The sequence below is a fragment of the Vigna unguiculata genome, chromosome 6 (assembly GCF_037176805.1).
Source record: "Vigna unguiculata cultivar grain cowpea cultivar isolate G323 ecotype 2 chromosome 6, ASM3717680v1, whole genome shotgun sequence".
Taxonomy (NCBI): Eukaryota; Viridiplantae; Streptophyta; class Magnoliopsida; order Fabales; family Fabaceae; genus Vigna; species Vigna unguiculata.
The window spans coordinates 48,720,877-48,733,874 of NC_140797.1; the positions used below are offsets into that span (position 1 = coordinate 48,720,877).

At 33.8% G+C, this 12,998-nt stretch overlaps 2 protein-coding genes across 7 annotated transcripts; one reads left to right on the top strand and one right to left on the bottom strand.

Annotated features, from left to right (window-relative positions):
* Positions 1-1,059: 1,059 nt before the first annotated feature.
* Positions 1,060-7,931, top strand: LOC114187737 (dentin sialophosphoprotein-like protein). Of its 6 annotated transcripts, XM_085674747.1 has the most exons (10): positions 1,060-1,279; positions 2,608-2,706; positions 2,838-2,880; positions 3,531-3,713; positions 4,145-4,668; positions 4,779-5,130; positions 5,662-6,351; positions 7,065-7,210; positions 7,440-7,575; positions 7,655-7,931. In XM_085674747.1, the coding sequence occupies exons 4-10, from the start codon at positions 3,711-3,713 to the stop codon at positions 7,766-7,768; spliced, it is 1,965 nt and encodes a 654-aa protein (XP_085530873.1). In that variant the 5' UTR covers positions 1,060-1,279; positions 2,608-2,706; positions 2,838-2,880; positions 3,531-3,710; the 3' UTR covers positions 7,769-7,931. The 6 variants fall into 6 exon arrangements, with proteins under 6 accessions (XP_085530873.1, XP_027931889.2, XP_027931888.2 ...); XM_028076088.2 differs by lacking the exon at positions 3,531-3,713; XM_028076087.2 differs by lacking the exon at positions 2,838-2,880.
* A 956-nt stretch (positions 7,932-8,887) lies between these two features.
* LOC114188631 (putative inactive receptor kinase At2g26730) lies at positions 8,888-10,766 on the bottom strand. Its single transcript, XM_028077198.2, has 2 exons — positions 10,244-10,766; positions 8,888-10,063 (listed from the first exon to the last, which is right to left on the bottom strand). The coding sequence occupies exons 1-2, from the start codon at positions 10,764-10,766 to the stop codon at positions 9,399-9,401; spliced, it is 1,188 nt and encodes a 395-aa protein (XP_027932999.2). The 3' UTR covers positions 8,888-9,398.
* Positions 10,767-12,998: the final 2,232 nt, after the last annotated feature.

Sequence of the window (12,998 nt, forward strand, 5' to 3'; positions counted from 1 at the left end):
ATTATAAACGCGAACAAAAATGTATGAACAAAAATAGTAAAGCAATAATAACCCAGCAGAAAGACGACATGTCTTACTACACAACACAACAAAAGGTGCTCACATTGACAAATAATACCAAACAAATAACTTTTGTCCATCAGAATTTTATTATTTTATTATAGATTATAGATAGCATTTTTTTTGTTATATTTTAGTTGTACAATTTGACTATTTAATAAATAAAAATAATTTATTTATTTAATAAATAAATGAGTAAACAATTTTTTTCAAAATAATTAAATCATTTTATTTTAAAATGATAATCACATGATTTTTCAATACCATTTTCATAAAATCATATATTTTTTAATTGGATTATTTTAATATTTTTAAAATTATATTATTTTAATATAATAAAAATATAAATACACATGTACATCTGACCTGTGTATGTATGTGTAATGGCTAGTATTTATAACAACATTGTCTGCATATTTTTATTCTAGATTATTTAGCAAGGTGGCTAAAAATCTTATTTCTAGTGACTTCAAATATTCTTTACAATAAACATTAAAAACAATTTTTATTTGTCATAGATGTTCTAAGTGAAGGGTTTAGCAAAATATAAATTGTCAGAAATAATTTCATTGCAAAATAATCTTAAGGACGAGACATAAAACAATAACAAGTTTTGCCGAAAATATTGCGGTATGGAATACAAATAAAAAATATCTTAAATTTTGGTCTTAACGGTAATTTTCAATCCAAGTTTGTGTGCTTAAAAATATGTATATATATTTATTAATTTGGGCTTTGATCCCTCGAAATATACATATTTATATATGCAGGGAGGAGGTTCCAAAGGCGCAAAACAAAGACAAGTGGCAATGATGGTTGGATTGGAGTATCGGCACGTGCCTATGGCATTGTTAGTGGGTACCCAACACGTGTGAGGTAACGGAAACTAAACTCGTCGTGGACCAATAGAAAGACAGTAACTGATCGGATCTCAAGCACCCACCTCCCATCCACGAACCTTATTTCATATCAATCTAAGTGCCACGTGTCGGTTTTTGCGTGATACCTTTTGGCCACATTAATTAATTAAAAACAATATTATTTTTAGAGAGAAGAAAATTGTGGGCAAGTTCAAGTTGGACAGTAAAGAAGGGTCTGGAAAGGAATCCCCACGCGTGAGGTGAACAGAGCACGAAAGCCTTCTTACTCCAATTTCTTGCTGTTTTCTTTCTCTCCCTTTTCCCAAATTCTGCGATTTCAAACCAATCTTCATCCTCAGGTCAGTTTCAATTGCTTTACTTTCTTTCGTCATGCTGATTTCTTGTTTTGCTAACTTTTCCCCTCTTTCTTCTTTAGTCTTTGCATGCTCTTGTGTTTTACTTTCATCCATACCCAAACTAACCCTCAAAAGGAAATACCTCCTCAACAGAACTTCTTCACGCTTCTCTTCTTGAACGGTTTTCTTTGTAGTCTTGTAGGATGTAAACTAGACCAAGGTGGTTTTAAATCAATCTATTTTGTCCTGATTTACAATTCCTTATCAATATTATGGTAATTGTTGTTTTTCCGCAACTAGCAGGTTGTTGTCACCTCCACATGCCTTCTAATACCTCTGATTTTTATTTTCTAATTTCTTTGATTTTAATTTTGGTATTTTGGCGTGTTTTAGGATAACTTAGCAATTCGGTAGGGGCAATGTTTGTCAATTGAGGGAATGGTGAAAATGATATTTCAGTTTTCTGGATCTTCAAATTTTGGGGTGTCACTCGCTCGTTTTGTGTTTGGTAAAGCTGATTTATTCTGGATTGCTGGTGTATTTTAATGTCTAAATTCGTAGTAAGTTGCTAAATAAGATGAAGTTGTATGGATTTTAGAGTTAAGAAGAGAACAACGGTGGTTGATTGACAAGTTGCCATGAGGGCCTTAAGGGAATGAGATTCTGGGGATAGCGAAAGTTCAGCATAGGAGATGATAATTACAATAAGAATATCCTTAGATTGTGAGTTCTTTTGTCAAACTAGGCTGGTTAATGTTTTTGCCATGGTCTACTTTACCATAAAAAAGAAAAAAAAAAAGTTTGTCAAGCTGTTAAAACTTGAAGCAGCCTTTTATAATTTTGAGACCTAGTATGTATAGTGTGAGACGTAATGCCAGCTATGTATTTTTTGAACTAAAATACAATATTAAAAATTTTAAATTATTGACAAATTACTTTTATATTCAGAATTTCCAAATTTGGTGTTGTCGTACTTATAGTAAGCAGACATGAGGAGGTTGGTATTGGTAATTTCTAATGGATATAGAGATGGGGGGATATGCTGCCTGTGTGGTGGTGGTGGTGATACAAGTACTAGCGGGCCTTGCTAAGTCTCACAATGCCGTAGCTAGTGTGTTGGCCTAACATTAAGAATTTACTGTTGTTGCTGTAGCCTTTAGGTATTAATGGTAATTTCTATTCATAATTTTTAAGCTCCATGCATATACAAGCGCTGATTAGCATTTATGCTGTTTCAGTGATTTTTCAAACTTATGGTTTAAGAAGTTAAGCTATGTTTTTTACTTGGCATATTCTGTTATTGAAAAGCCACCTTTGGACTTTGATGGCAGATATAATTAAAGTAGCATGATATTGGATCAACCAGTTGAATGTATCTTTAATGGTGGATAAAAAGTCTCAGCGGAAAATCAAGCATCTGTATGTACGAGGTATAGACGATTATAGTTAAATTCAACTCCAGTATTTTAAGTATAATATTCTTGTGCCATACTAAACCCGTACAGTGCAATGACTTGTATTCATTTTCTCTGGTTCAAATTCCAATCTTTACATCATGCAGAATATATATTCGGCCCTACTTCCTTTCCTTATAAGACATCAAGGTACCATATGTTTTCTTGAGGTACCTATTTATAGTTGTCAATCAAGTTTAAGCAAGGAAACATCTATCCCAAACTTGTTAAGATTGTTAGGATCTGTCTCTAACCCTAAAACAGTGTTTCTTTCTAAATTTCACAGTATAAGATAGAAACTAACTTCACTTCTCTACTAACTAAAATAATTTACAATGTCATTACTGTGTTTCACTGTTTAAGTTTGTTCATTTCACATTTAAAAATGATGGTCATATGCAGACATGTCTTTGCTGAGCATGAGTGCCTTTTTCTGCATTAACTAAGATTACCTCCTTCTACAATCTTTATTGAGATAATCATATAGGTTAGATGCTATTTTTCTTCTACTTATGCCACACTGATTAAAATAAGTTCCTGTGATTGGTTGCTTTGTGATGTCAAATCTTTGGCCATGTTCCCGAGATTTTCATTTCTTTATACATCACCGTAAAGCTATGCACTCAATATTGAACAGTTTGTTGTGAGCTGGAAGAAACATGGCTGTACTATAGCTAATACTCAGTGGCAGATGTATGTGATAACTGAAGAATATTCTTTTGTTACTTGTATAATGTGAAGTAGTATTGCTATTTCTGATTGAATATCTCTGTTATATGAAATGAACTTTCTGTCTGTAGCATAATCTTATTAGCAGGCTGTTGTGCAATCCAATCTCAAAACAGCTAGATATGAAGATCTGGCTTGGTAATTATTGATAAACTTCTGAAGTACTAGCCTTGAAAAGCTAGATGTTGATTGGTCATTGGTGGTGGGGGTAGCTGATGTTACAGTTAATTTGAAGTGCACAGTACTTTTTAATGGTAAATTTGAACCCTAAATCTGTATGACATTTCTTCTACTCTCTGCTTAAATCAGCACCACATTTTTCCTTATTTGAATAGCCCAGTATCGATCTCGAGTTAGGCTTTTGTTGAATTTCAGTTTGAATCTTCAATGACAAGGTTCTTGTTTTGTGAGGTGAACATTCTATTAAAATTTATTCCATAATTTATCCTATTTTATGAATAATGGAAAAAGTTATGGGTTGTATTGTTATTTATTGTTTCCTCTTTCCTGCCAATTCCAACAGCGTGGTGGGGGTTGTACTTGTATGTGCTTTAACAAATTTATATGTCTCATGCTTGTTATTTCTCTCTTTATCAGGTTTGATGTCTTATGTTTATCTATTTGTTACAATATGTGATGCCTAGTTATTTGAGTAATTCTCCTTTATTGTGCCTTTGTTTTACAGCTTGAAGATAACGTGTGGGATGGATTTGGTGAATGTGATGATCACACAGTGCCCCATGCTGGTGACAAGCATAATAAACAGTTAACAATACAGGGAGATATCTGTAAGGATTCACTTCATATCGGAAGTAGTGATTCCGCTAATAGTTATGGTACTCAGGATAAGGAGGAATTGTACTTAGAAAATATGACTCAGAAAGAGAAAATGCTAGAAAAGGATTCTTGGTCTCATGCACCCGAAGCTGTGTTTTCTTCTCGTGTTGGTGACTCAAGTAAAGAAGCCAAAAGGCCAACTTTGGATGACACTGGCATGTCTGATCACTGCTTCAAGAGCAGCAATTTAGATTCTGGAGGATGTGAGCTATGTGAAGATGATACTATCTTGGGAGACAAGTGTGTGGTTGAAAATGACAGTGTCTGTCAATATCCAATCAATCACATATCCCAAGCTGACAATGAACTCAGTTTTCTTGATAATGATGGGTGGCTAGATATAGGAAACTTTGAAGATGTTGACAGGATGTTGTAAGAAATTCTCTTTTTTGGCAGAATTTTCCTTATCCTTTATTTTGAAATGCTAATCAATTCAGTTCAATCATCTTTTAAAATCTAAATATCACCTTTTTAAATTTCAGAAGTTGTGATTTAACGTTTGGAACTGGAAGCCTCAACAATGAAGAGGAGTTCTGCTGGCTCTCATCTTCTCATGGTGCTGAAGGTTCTGATGATGCATTGAAGTCTGATTTCAAGTTTTCATATGCAGAAATGAGTCCATTGAAAAGTATATCAGATTATAAAATGGACTCTAAGGAAAATATGGTAGGTCTTTCGAAAGATTCCAATGAAAGATCATCTCCTGTTGATGAAAAAAACAGTTCTCAAATGGATGTTATTGATGATAGTGTCCCTGTTCCATTATCAATGTTCAGTGAGAATGAGTCGGATATGAAATCTGGTAATATAGTTGACTTGCTACCTAAAGAAAAGGTTGGTTACCCATTCATTTTATTTCGTTATATTTTATATGTTCTGAATTCCCAACTTTTTACTTATGGAGCAAAAACACGTGATGTGAATTCTTTTACCTAAATATGGGAGGGGTGGGGATTATTTGAACAGTCGTAGTGGTCTTCTCGAAGGTTTGTGACACAGTAAGTTTTGACACATGCCTTTGACCTGTCATGAGCTTTCGCACCTGTCATGAGCTTTCGTAGAACTGATTATTTTTGACATTTCAAGGATAATAATGTACTTCTGTTTGATATATATTATGTGTTTTCATGTTACATTACTTTTTATTTGCTGATGAAAAATTGGGCTCGTGACCTTTATGTTATACTCAAAATGTCATCAATTGTTTCATTTCACTTTCAAGGGTAGTTTGTTGGATTTACTTGGTTTCATTGCAAGTTTTAATGGCAAACTGAACTATTCCAAATCCATTTTATTAGGGCGAGCCCTTAAACTGAACTAAGTTGACTCCTAATTAGTACATCACCTATAATTTTTGTTTTACAGCCGCAGAGGAAGCTGCCAAAGGCATCAGTGGGAAGGCGAAAAAACGGTTACCTAGAAAATGGAGGATCTGTTCATCCTTACGCACCTCCAGAGCAATATGCAGATACAAAGCAACCCTTTGGAACGTCTTCCAGTGGAGTTACATCTCTTGATAGCATCCAGAAACATAAGCTGAACATAGATTCTGATTCTTTAGGCTGTATACAGGCACAAATTCCTGCAAGACTCCCAGACTATAATCATGCTCCAAATCACAGTTCCCTGTTTCCAACTTTATCTGGATCAAGATCTGAGCATGACGGGCATCTGTCTCCTTCTGTGAAAGAGTCATCATATGCGTCAAACATTGAAAGCTCTCATGGTCATTCTTTGGAGGCTGCTGCCTTGAAAACATTTGAAAACAGAGAAAAGTTGTACCAATGCTGTGATGGACCTCCGTTAAACAGCAGTTTCAAAAATGATAATACGCCAAATCAAATACCACTTCATAGTCCAGGTTCAGCTCAGCAAATAGGGCACCGGTTTGAAAATGACAATGAGGGTCATAGTGAAGTCCAGGGAGTCAGCCTAGGCTTTTCACCAGAAATAGATTCTTCAGCAGTGCAGGAAAGCTCATCCATGGGCTCTGTTCTGGACCAAACCTCACTTGAAGCGACTAGCTTTTGCCACCTTCAACAGATCATGGATCAGGTATCTGAATCTTGTTCAAGTTTGGTCCTGTTTGTTCTTTATATGTATTTTTTTTATCTTGAGAGGAATGAGTATATTATATTTATCTGCTCAACATTGAACTCTAAACATGTATTGAAATGGTTAGCTTTCATTTTGACCACTAATACTTAGTAAGAGAAATAGCATTTAAGTTTATAGTTTATCAGTTGGTAATGTTTTATGTGCAAATCAAGAAGAAGAATTTTATCCTCCCAGGCAGATTCCTTTTCTGGGGTGAAGTATTTTTTCAAGACTAGTCATTGGTTTAAGTTTGGCATTGCCATCCATGTTTTTTTTAACATTCTATTACATATAAAGTCATTATGTATTTTCTCCAAGGGGTATTGGATCGGTTTATTAGATATATGAAGTCCTTATCTTGCACCCCCCTAATAACTAGAGCTCTTAGGGGAGAGTTGATGACAGTTTGGCATGGTTGAATTATTGGGCATTTACAGATCTTTGAAAAAAAACCCTTTGATGTAGTGTTTAATAGCAATTACCTGTTCATGGTGTATAACACACTTCCTCATTGATTTTGGAAATATGAAAGTGATGTCTGAAGAATGATAGCAGCAATGATTTGGATGTACCCAAAGTGTTTGCTTACATTAGGGTGTCAGCCTAAGTAAGTGTCGCTTCATTGATTGTAATTGTCTATCACATCACACCTAAAATTTGCTTGATTGCAGTTGGATATTAAAACCAAACTGTGCATAAGGGACAGTCTATACCGCTTGGCTAAGAGTGCGGAGCAAAGACACAACAATTCAAATGCTAATGGTTGCATCGGAGACAATGAAGCATGCAAAGCAATGATGGTGCAGGATGCAAGCAGGTATTGCTCACTTTCTTCGCTTCAGACTTATATTTTTCTTCACAACAAGGTATGACATGATTTAGAATGTTCGTAGTTTTGTATACTACGTATCTAGCCTTTGTAGTGTTTCCAAAGATGTATTATGCTATTATTTTATTCACGTACTTACGTTATATTATTTTTTGGATCTATCTCAAAATACCATGTTTATGAATTAATGTTTTGGATAACACATAGCTTCATTCAGGTGTACCGGATTAATGGACATGGAAACTAACACAAATCCCATCGATCGGTCTGTAGCACACTTACTGTTTCACAGGCCTTCAGATCCATCAATGTTGCTTCCTAACGAAACTTTACCTTTCAAACCCGGAGCCACGGTATGCTTTCATGAATTTTTGACATTTTAGTAGAAAATTACAGTTTGGTCCAATTCTCATTTTCTAGTTTAATTGGCAGATACATCATGGATCAGTGATCAATCTACCGGTAAAGACTGAGAAACAAGTCTGTCAAGAAGATTCTTCAGCCGGATTGGAGAACAAGTTTTCCGGGGCAAACAACACCAAATGAAGGTGAAACCAGAATTGACAGGTTTCGTTGTACAATTTTTACTTTTCCAATCATCGTCGTACATGATGATGTATAATTATTTCGGGCTTACTCGGATCCCTTAGTTAATTTTGTAATTCATTTTTGCATCGAATGCCATAATACTGATGTAAATTTGTGCTAATCGTCATCATAAGGTAGCATATACGATGATTTAGAGCAGTGCCACGCTCGCAATTATTTTCATCCGAAATGTCACTATTATCGCGCAGCCCACTAACTCATCAAATTAATCTGAAAGTAGTCTCTCTTGAATGTACCATTTATTTTTCTGGAATGAATCATTTCTCTGACCTTTTTCAATAAAAATTGAGACGTGAAGTGGATGCGAAGACCTTCAATAGTAACTTTCCTTTTTTTTTTTTTTTTTTTTTTTTTTTTGTAAGCTCTACTTATTTAAGGTTCTTCTGTTTTTTTTCTTTAGTGTCTGTCACTGTTATTTATTTCCAGATTACCAATTATTAGACCCCCTTGTGGCAACTTTTAATCAGACTTACTGGATATAAATATCTATTCAAACCCTTGAAAGTCCGAACGTAACTGGGTTGCAACTCAAACCAGATCAACCAATTCATGTACAGTACAAGATAATTTTATTTTTTATTTATAATAATATATAAAATGAATTGTGCACATTTTACTTTAATCTATTTAATGCTATTTTATTCATTCTTTTGTCTATTTTATTGTGCAAATAACTATACCAAAACTTTTCTCATTTTTTTCTTATGCCTTCTATATTCTCTTTTCTTGCACATCTCATTTTTTTCTCTAACTGTTGTGTTTTATATAAAATTAATATACACATTCATATGTAAGGTGCTAAAAAGATATAACAATACATTTTAAATCAACAACATAGAATAATATGATAAAAATCATACATTATTGTGGCTATCTTACCACCAGTATATATTATAAGTATCGCCTGTTTTATAAGAAATATTGAAAATTTTTATTTTTATTTTTTGCTTAATTTATTTTAACTAGAAAGGTGGTAGATAACTTGCTTTATGCTAATCTTGTTGTATATCTTTTAGTCACATGTTCATGCAACAGGGCATATGATGAAGTATTTCTGTATATTTTATTTCCTCAAAAGGTTTTGGGAGAATTTTTTGGGCCATTAGGAAATACTACTGTATATTTTGGTCATTAGAAAACAGTGAAAAACTTCACCATAGGAACATTTTCCCAATGTTTCCATTATTATTCGGCTCTAGCAGAAAACGCGTTTATGTTACTCATTTTTAGTCTGGCATGATCAACTTCCCTAACATGTGTCCAAGATTATAGGATTCTATTAAACAAATAAAATCCAAAATTTTTTGTAAAAACCTTTTCCCATGTGATAAAGCACCATCCAAAGAGAAGACGGAAATACATGAGATGAATCAGATCAAATAAATGCAGTTTCTTCTGTAGTAAATCACAGGATAAAAAAAAAGTGGATTTAACAGTTTATTTTGAGAGAGAAACAAACATGCATAATAATGTGTAACTTATTATGATCAATGCACACTACCTTCATGTTAAAACAAGATTAAAAGTCAAATGTGATATCTAGATAAGATTTGCAAGCTCTCATAATCTATCTTTCGTCTCCAATCATGGAGGTACTGGTTGAAAGGGAATCATCAGTTAGGGACCTATCCCCAGACACATCGTCATCATCTTCAGTGATCACCGGGGCCTGTATTTTCTCCACTTCTCTCGTCACCTCTCTCATCTCAGGGCGCTTCTCAGGGAACCTCTCGATGCAACGCATTGCAATCTGCAACAACCTCAGCATCCCAGGAAGTGCACTCTTTTGGCCAGATATTTCTTTGTCGAAGATCTCAGCCGTCCATTCTTCCCTCACGGCTCTGTGAACCCAACTGCACAAATCCACGCCATTGGTTCCTTGTGGAGCCGAGTTAATAGATACTTTCCCGGTTAGAAGCTCTATCAAAAGTGAACCATAGCTCCACACATCGGATTGCATTGTCACCTTTCTTGCATACCCATATTCAGGTGATTTGTAAACAACCATGTGCTGAGCTGCAATCGGTTGTGCTATCAAGGAGGCAAGACCGAAGTCAGAAACAAGAACCGCATCGTTTTCATCGAATAGTACGTTTGAAGACCGCAAGTTGCCGTGTGGGACAACGTTTTGGAACTTGTGGTTGAGGTGCAGGTACACCAATGCTCGTGCCACTCCTCTTGCAACCGACAATCTCGAGTTCCAACTGAACGGAGCCCGGTTTCCACCTCTATCTGAAATGCATCAGGTTTTCAGGGCACATAAAGTTTTGTTCCCAATTCAAATATTTCTAATGCAGTAATTGACTATGTTGTTTTATTCAGTATCTGTTTGCTGTTTAGATATTTTTAATTAAGCATCACTAATGTACACAATAATAAACTGAAAAAATGGAGAAAGTTTATGTAAATCACCATGAAGTCTGGAGAAAAGATTTCCATTTCCTGCATAACTGTAAAGCATGAGCTTCTCATCTCTGGAATGGTAGTAGGCAAGCAAAGGCAACAAATTGGGGTGCTTCATATCAGCAATTGAATTCACTATCTTCTCAAACTCCTCTTTAGTAAATGGTTTCAAGTCCCTTAGCCTTTTCACGACAATGGTAGGTCCTGTATTCAGCATCGCCTTATAACTGTTTCCCAAGATCCCATGACCTAGTGGCTCAGCAGAAGCTCTAAGAAGTTCACCCATTTGAAATTTCTGGTTATGATTAAAGAATTTGAGTTCCTTTCTCTCTTCCACTGTCATAATCATTGTCCCCTCTCCTATCTCTATCTTCTTGTCAACACTGATCTCCACGTCATCCTCTTTTTCTATGACTGTCGGAATCTGCCCCTTCACTATTTTATTCAGCCTTGTGTATGTGTTGTAGTAAAGCAGCAAGAGCAATACAATTGCAAGCAGAAGAACCACATTGATAATGAATGAAATATTCATTAATGAAGGTGTATGAGATGTGAAGCTTGTTGAGATTGATATGGTATGAGGGTTTTACGAGTGAAAATGAGGTGAACTGCTAGATGAAACCATTGAAACGAGTGAAAATGGAACTAGGAACCGTTGAAGTTAAGGACATACGCAATACCTAGTTGCAGTGCAGACAATAACAAGGGTATCTATTTACTGATATTCTCCTGAGAATACTAAAATTCTTGTATATCGATGTTTTCAGCCATTGCTGGTATGAAGTTTATTATGACCTTGGAGGTATCAAGTAAATTGGAATGTTGCATGTGAGCATGGCCTTAATAAAAGGTGGTTCTTCTTGTAACTCTCAAACTCAGGACGGCCATTATTGTCCTGGTGTGAGGTTAATGAGTGAGAACTATCCAAATTTTCTAATGCACCTTCGAGAAATGCATACATTATAAACTCTAGAAGATTGGATGCTGGTGCCAGTTTAGTTTATAATTAAAGAAAATTAAGAAGTGGATGAAGTATTTAAATAATAAATAATTAATAGTAATATTAATAATGAACATATTTATAGAGCGGTAAAAGTGGATTAGAACCTGTGGATCAACCTGGTTCACCATGGGTTCGGGTCAGATTGGGTTGAAATTCTTTTACAAATTTCAGTACAAGTCAACTCGTAGTGAGCCGGGTTGGCCCATCAACCCGTATAGTGACACACATGATGTTGTACTTTGCAATGTTGGGCTGTTTTTTTAACCAAACACATTGGTGGGTTGACAAATGGAAACCTAGCTTCAATTACAAATAGTAAGGAGATTGACGTTGCATCTGAAAAGATGAAAATGTTATAGATAAGTCATAAAGAATGTTTTGATCTTAGATAGTAATTTGTATTTTTATTTATTTATTTTGGTTTGTATTGGAGTTTAACATCATTTTGGATTATATTGAGATTGTATTCAAGTTTATTTAAATTTTATTCTGAAATATAATTTCTGACTTAAGAAAAAAATTATATTTTTTTAATTAAGTGGGCTAGTGAGCCAACCCAATTAACTCACCAACCCGTGATAAGCCGAGCTAGATTCGAATTTTTTCAACTCACTAATAAGTGACATGGATTGAGTTAGTCCACTAAATGACCAACTTATGATAGGCTAGGTTGGGTCGGACTGTCCATTTTGATAATTCTACTTCTATAGTATTAAGATAAGAGAAATACCTCGTTAAGAAGTTACGATGATTTTTTCATAAAGTTCTGAGAAAATCAAAGAAGAAAAAATTTAAATAAACTTTATATGAGTTAAAATTGAGTTATGAAGAACTTAAAAATAAAACTAAAAAAAATTACATGTATAAATTAGTTATATATAAGTTATTTTTAATTTATGAAGAAGGTTTTATTTTTTTCTAAAACTCGCAAACAAGTTTGTTCAATTGTATTTAAATGAAAAGTTTTTTGTTTGGATGGTCTTTGATCCATATTTTAGAAAAAACCTAATAATAAATGAAATCTTGCAAAAATAATAAGAAAATCATTACCAGCTTGCCGAGTGTCGACTAAGGAGAGAAGATGAAGAAAAAAAAAAGGTAAATAGAATAAATATCATATACATTATTATATATTGTGTTATTCAAAGAAAAAAGTGAGTGAAACATCATTAAATAAGTAGTGTTATTATTTTTATTTTGGTTTAGAATTTTTGAAGTAGTTGTCCCATAAATATCATCCTATTATTAATTACAAATTGTATGCATGCATGGAAGAAGATAAGAGCAAAGAAAATGGCTCATCCATTCACTGTTTCTCCTTTTTAACTAATTAATTGCTGAAAACTATGGTTTGGTTTTCTCCACTGTCCATTTTGACTGGACCAACCACTTTACAAGGACTTCTAAAATGAAATAATCTTTTCTAGTAGTTAAAATTAATTTTATAAATAAAGTAAAAATATATTATTTTAAATCATAAGAGAGGATTTTTATAATTTAACTTATGTATCAACAACTTTTAATTTATAAGAATAATAATTTCATTTTCTTATAATTTTTCTTTTTCCTGGTGTTTCTTCAACGTAATTTCTAGAATAAAATAACATAAAAAATTAACTTCTTTATAAATTTTTATTTGAAATTTAACATTTTATAATTTTAAATAATGCAACTATTCTTGTAAAATTATAAAATTTTATTTTTTCATAAAATTCCTTATCTAAATAACATCTTGTTTGTTTCTTATAAAATATTTAGTAT

Excerpts from the sequence above, each read along its gene's own strand:
- LOC114187737 (XM_028076085.2), top strand. Across the intron at positions 6,352-7,064 it reads TTCAACAGATCATGGATCAG|TTGGATATTAAAACCAAACT; the intron begins GTATCTGAATCT and ends GCTTGATTGCAG. Across the intron at positions 7,211-7,439 it reads ATGGTGCAGGATGCAAGCAG|GTGTACCGGATTAATGGACA; the intron begins GTATTGCTCACT and ends AGCTTCATTCAG.
- LOC114188631 (XM_028077198.2), bottom strand. The coding sequence starts at position 10,766 with ATGAATATTTCATTCATTATCAATGTGGTTCTTCTGCTTGCAATTGTA. Across the intron at positions 10,064-10,243 it reads TCTTTTCTCCAGACTTCATG|ATAGAGGTGGAAACCGGGCT; the intron begins GTGATTTACATA and ends GATGCATTTCAG.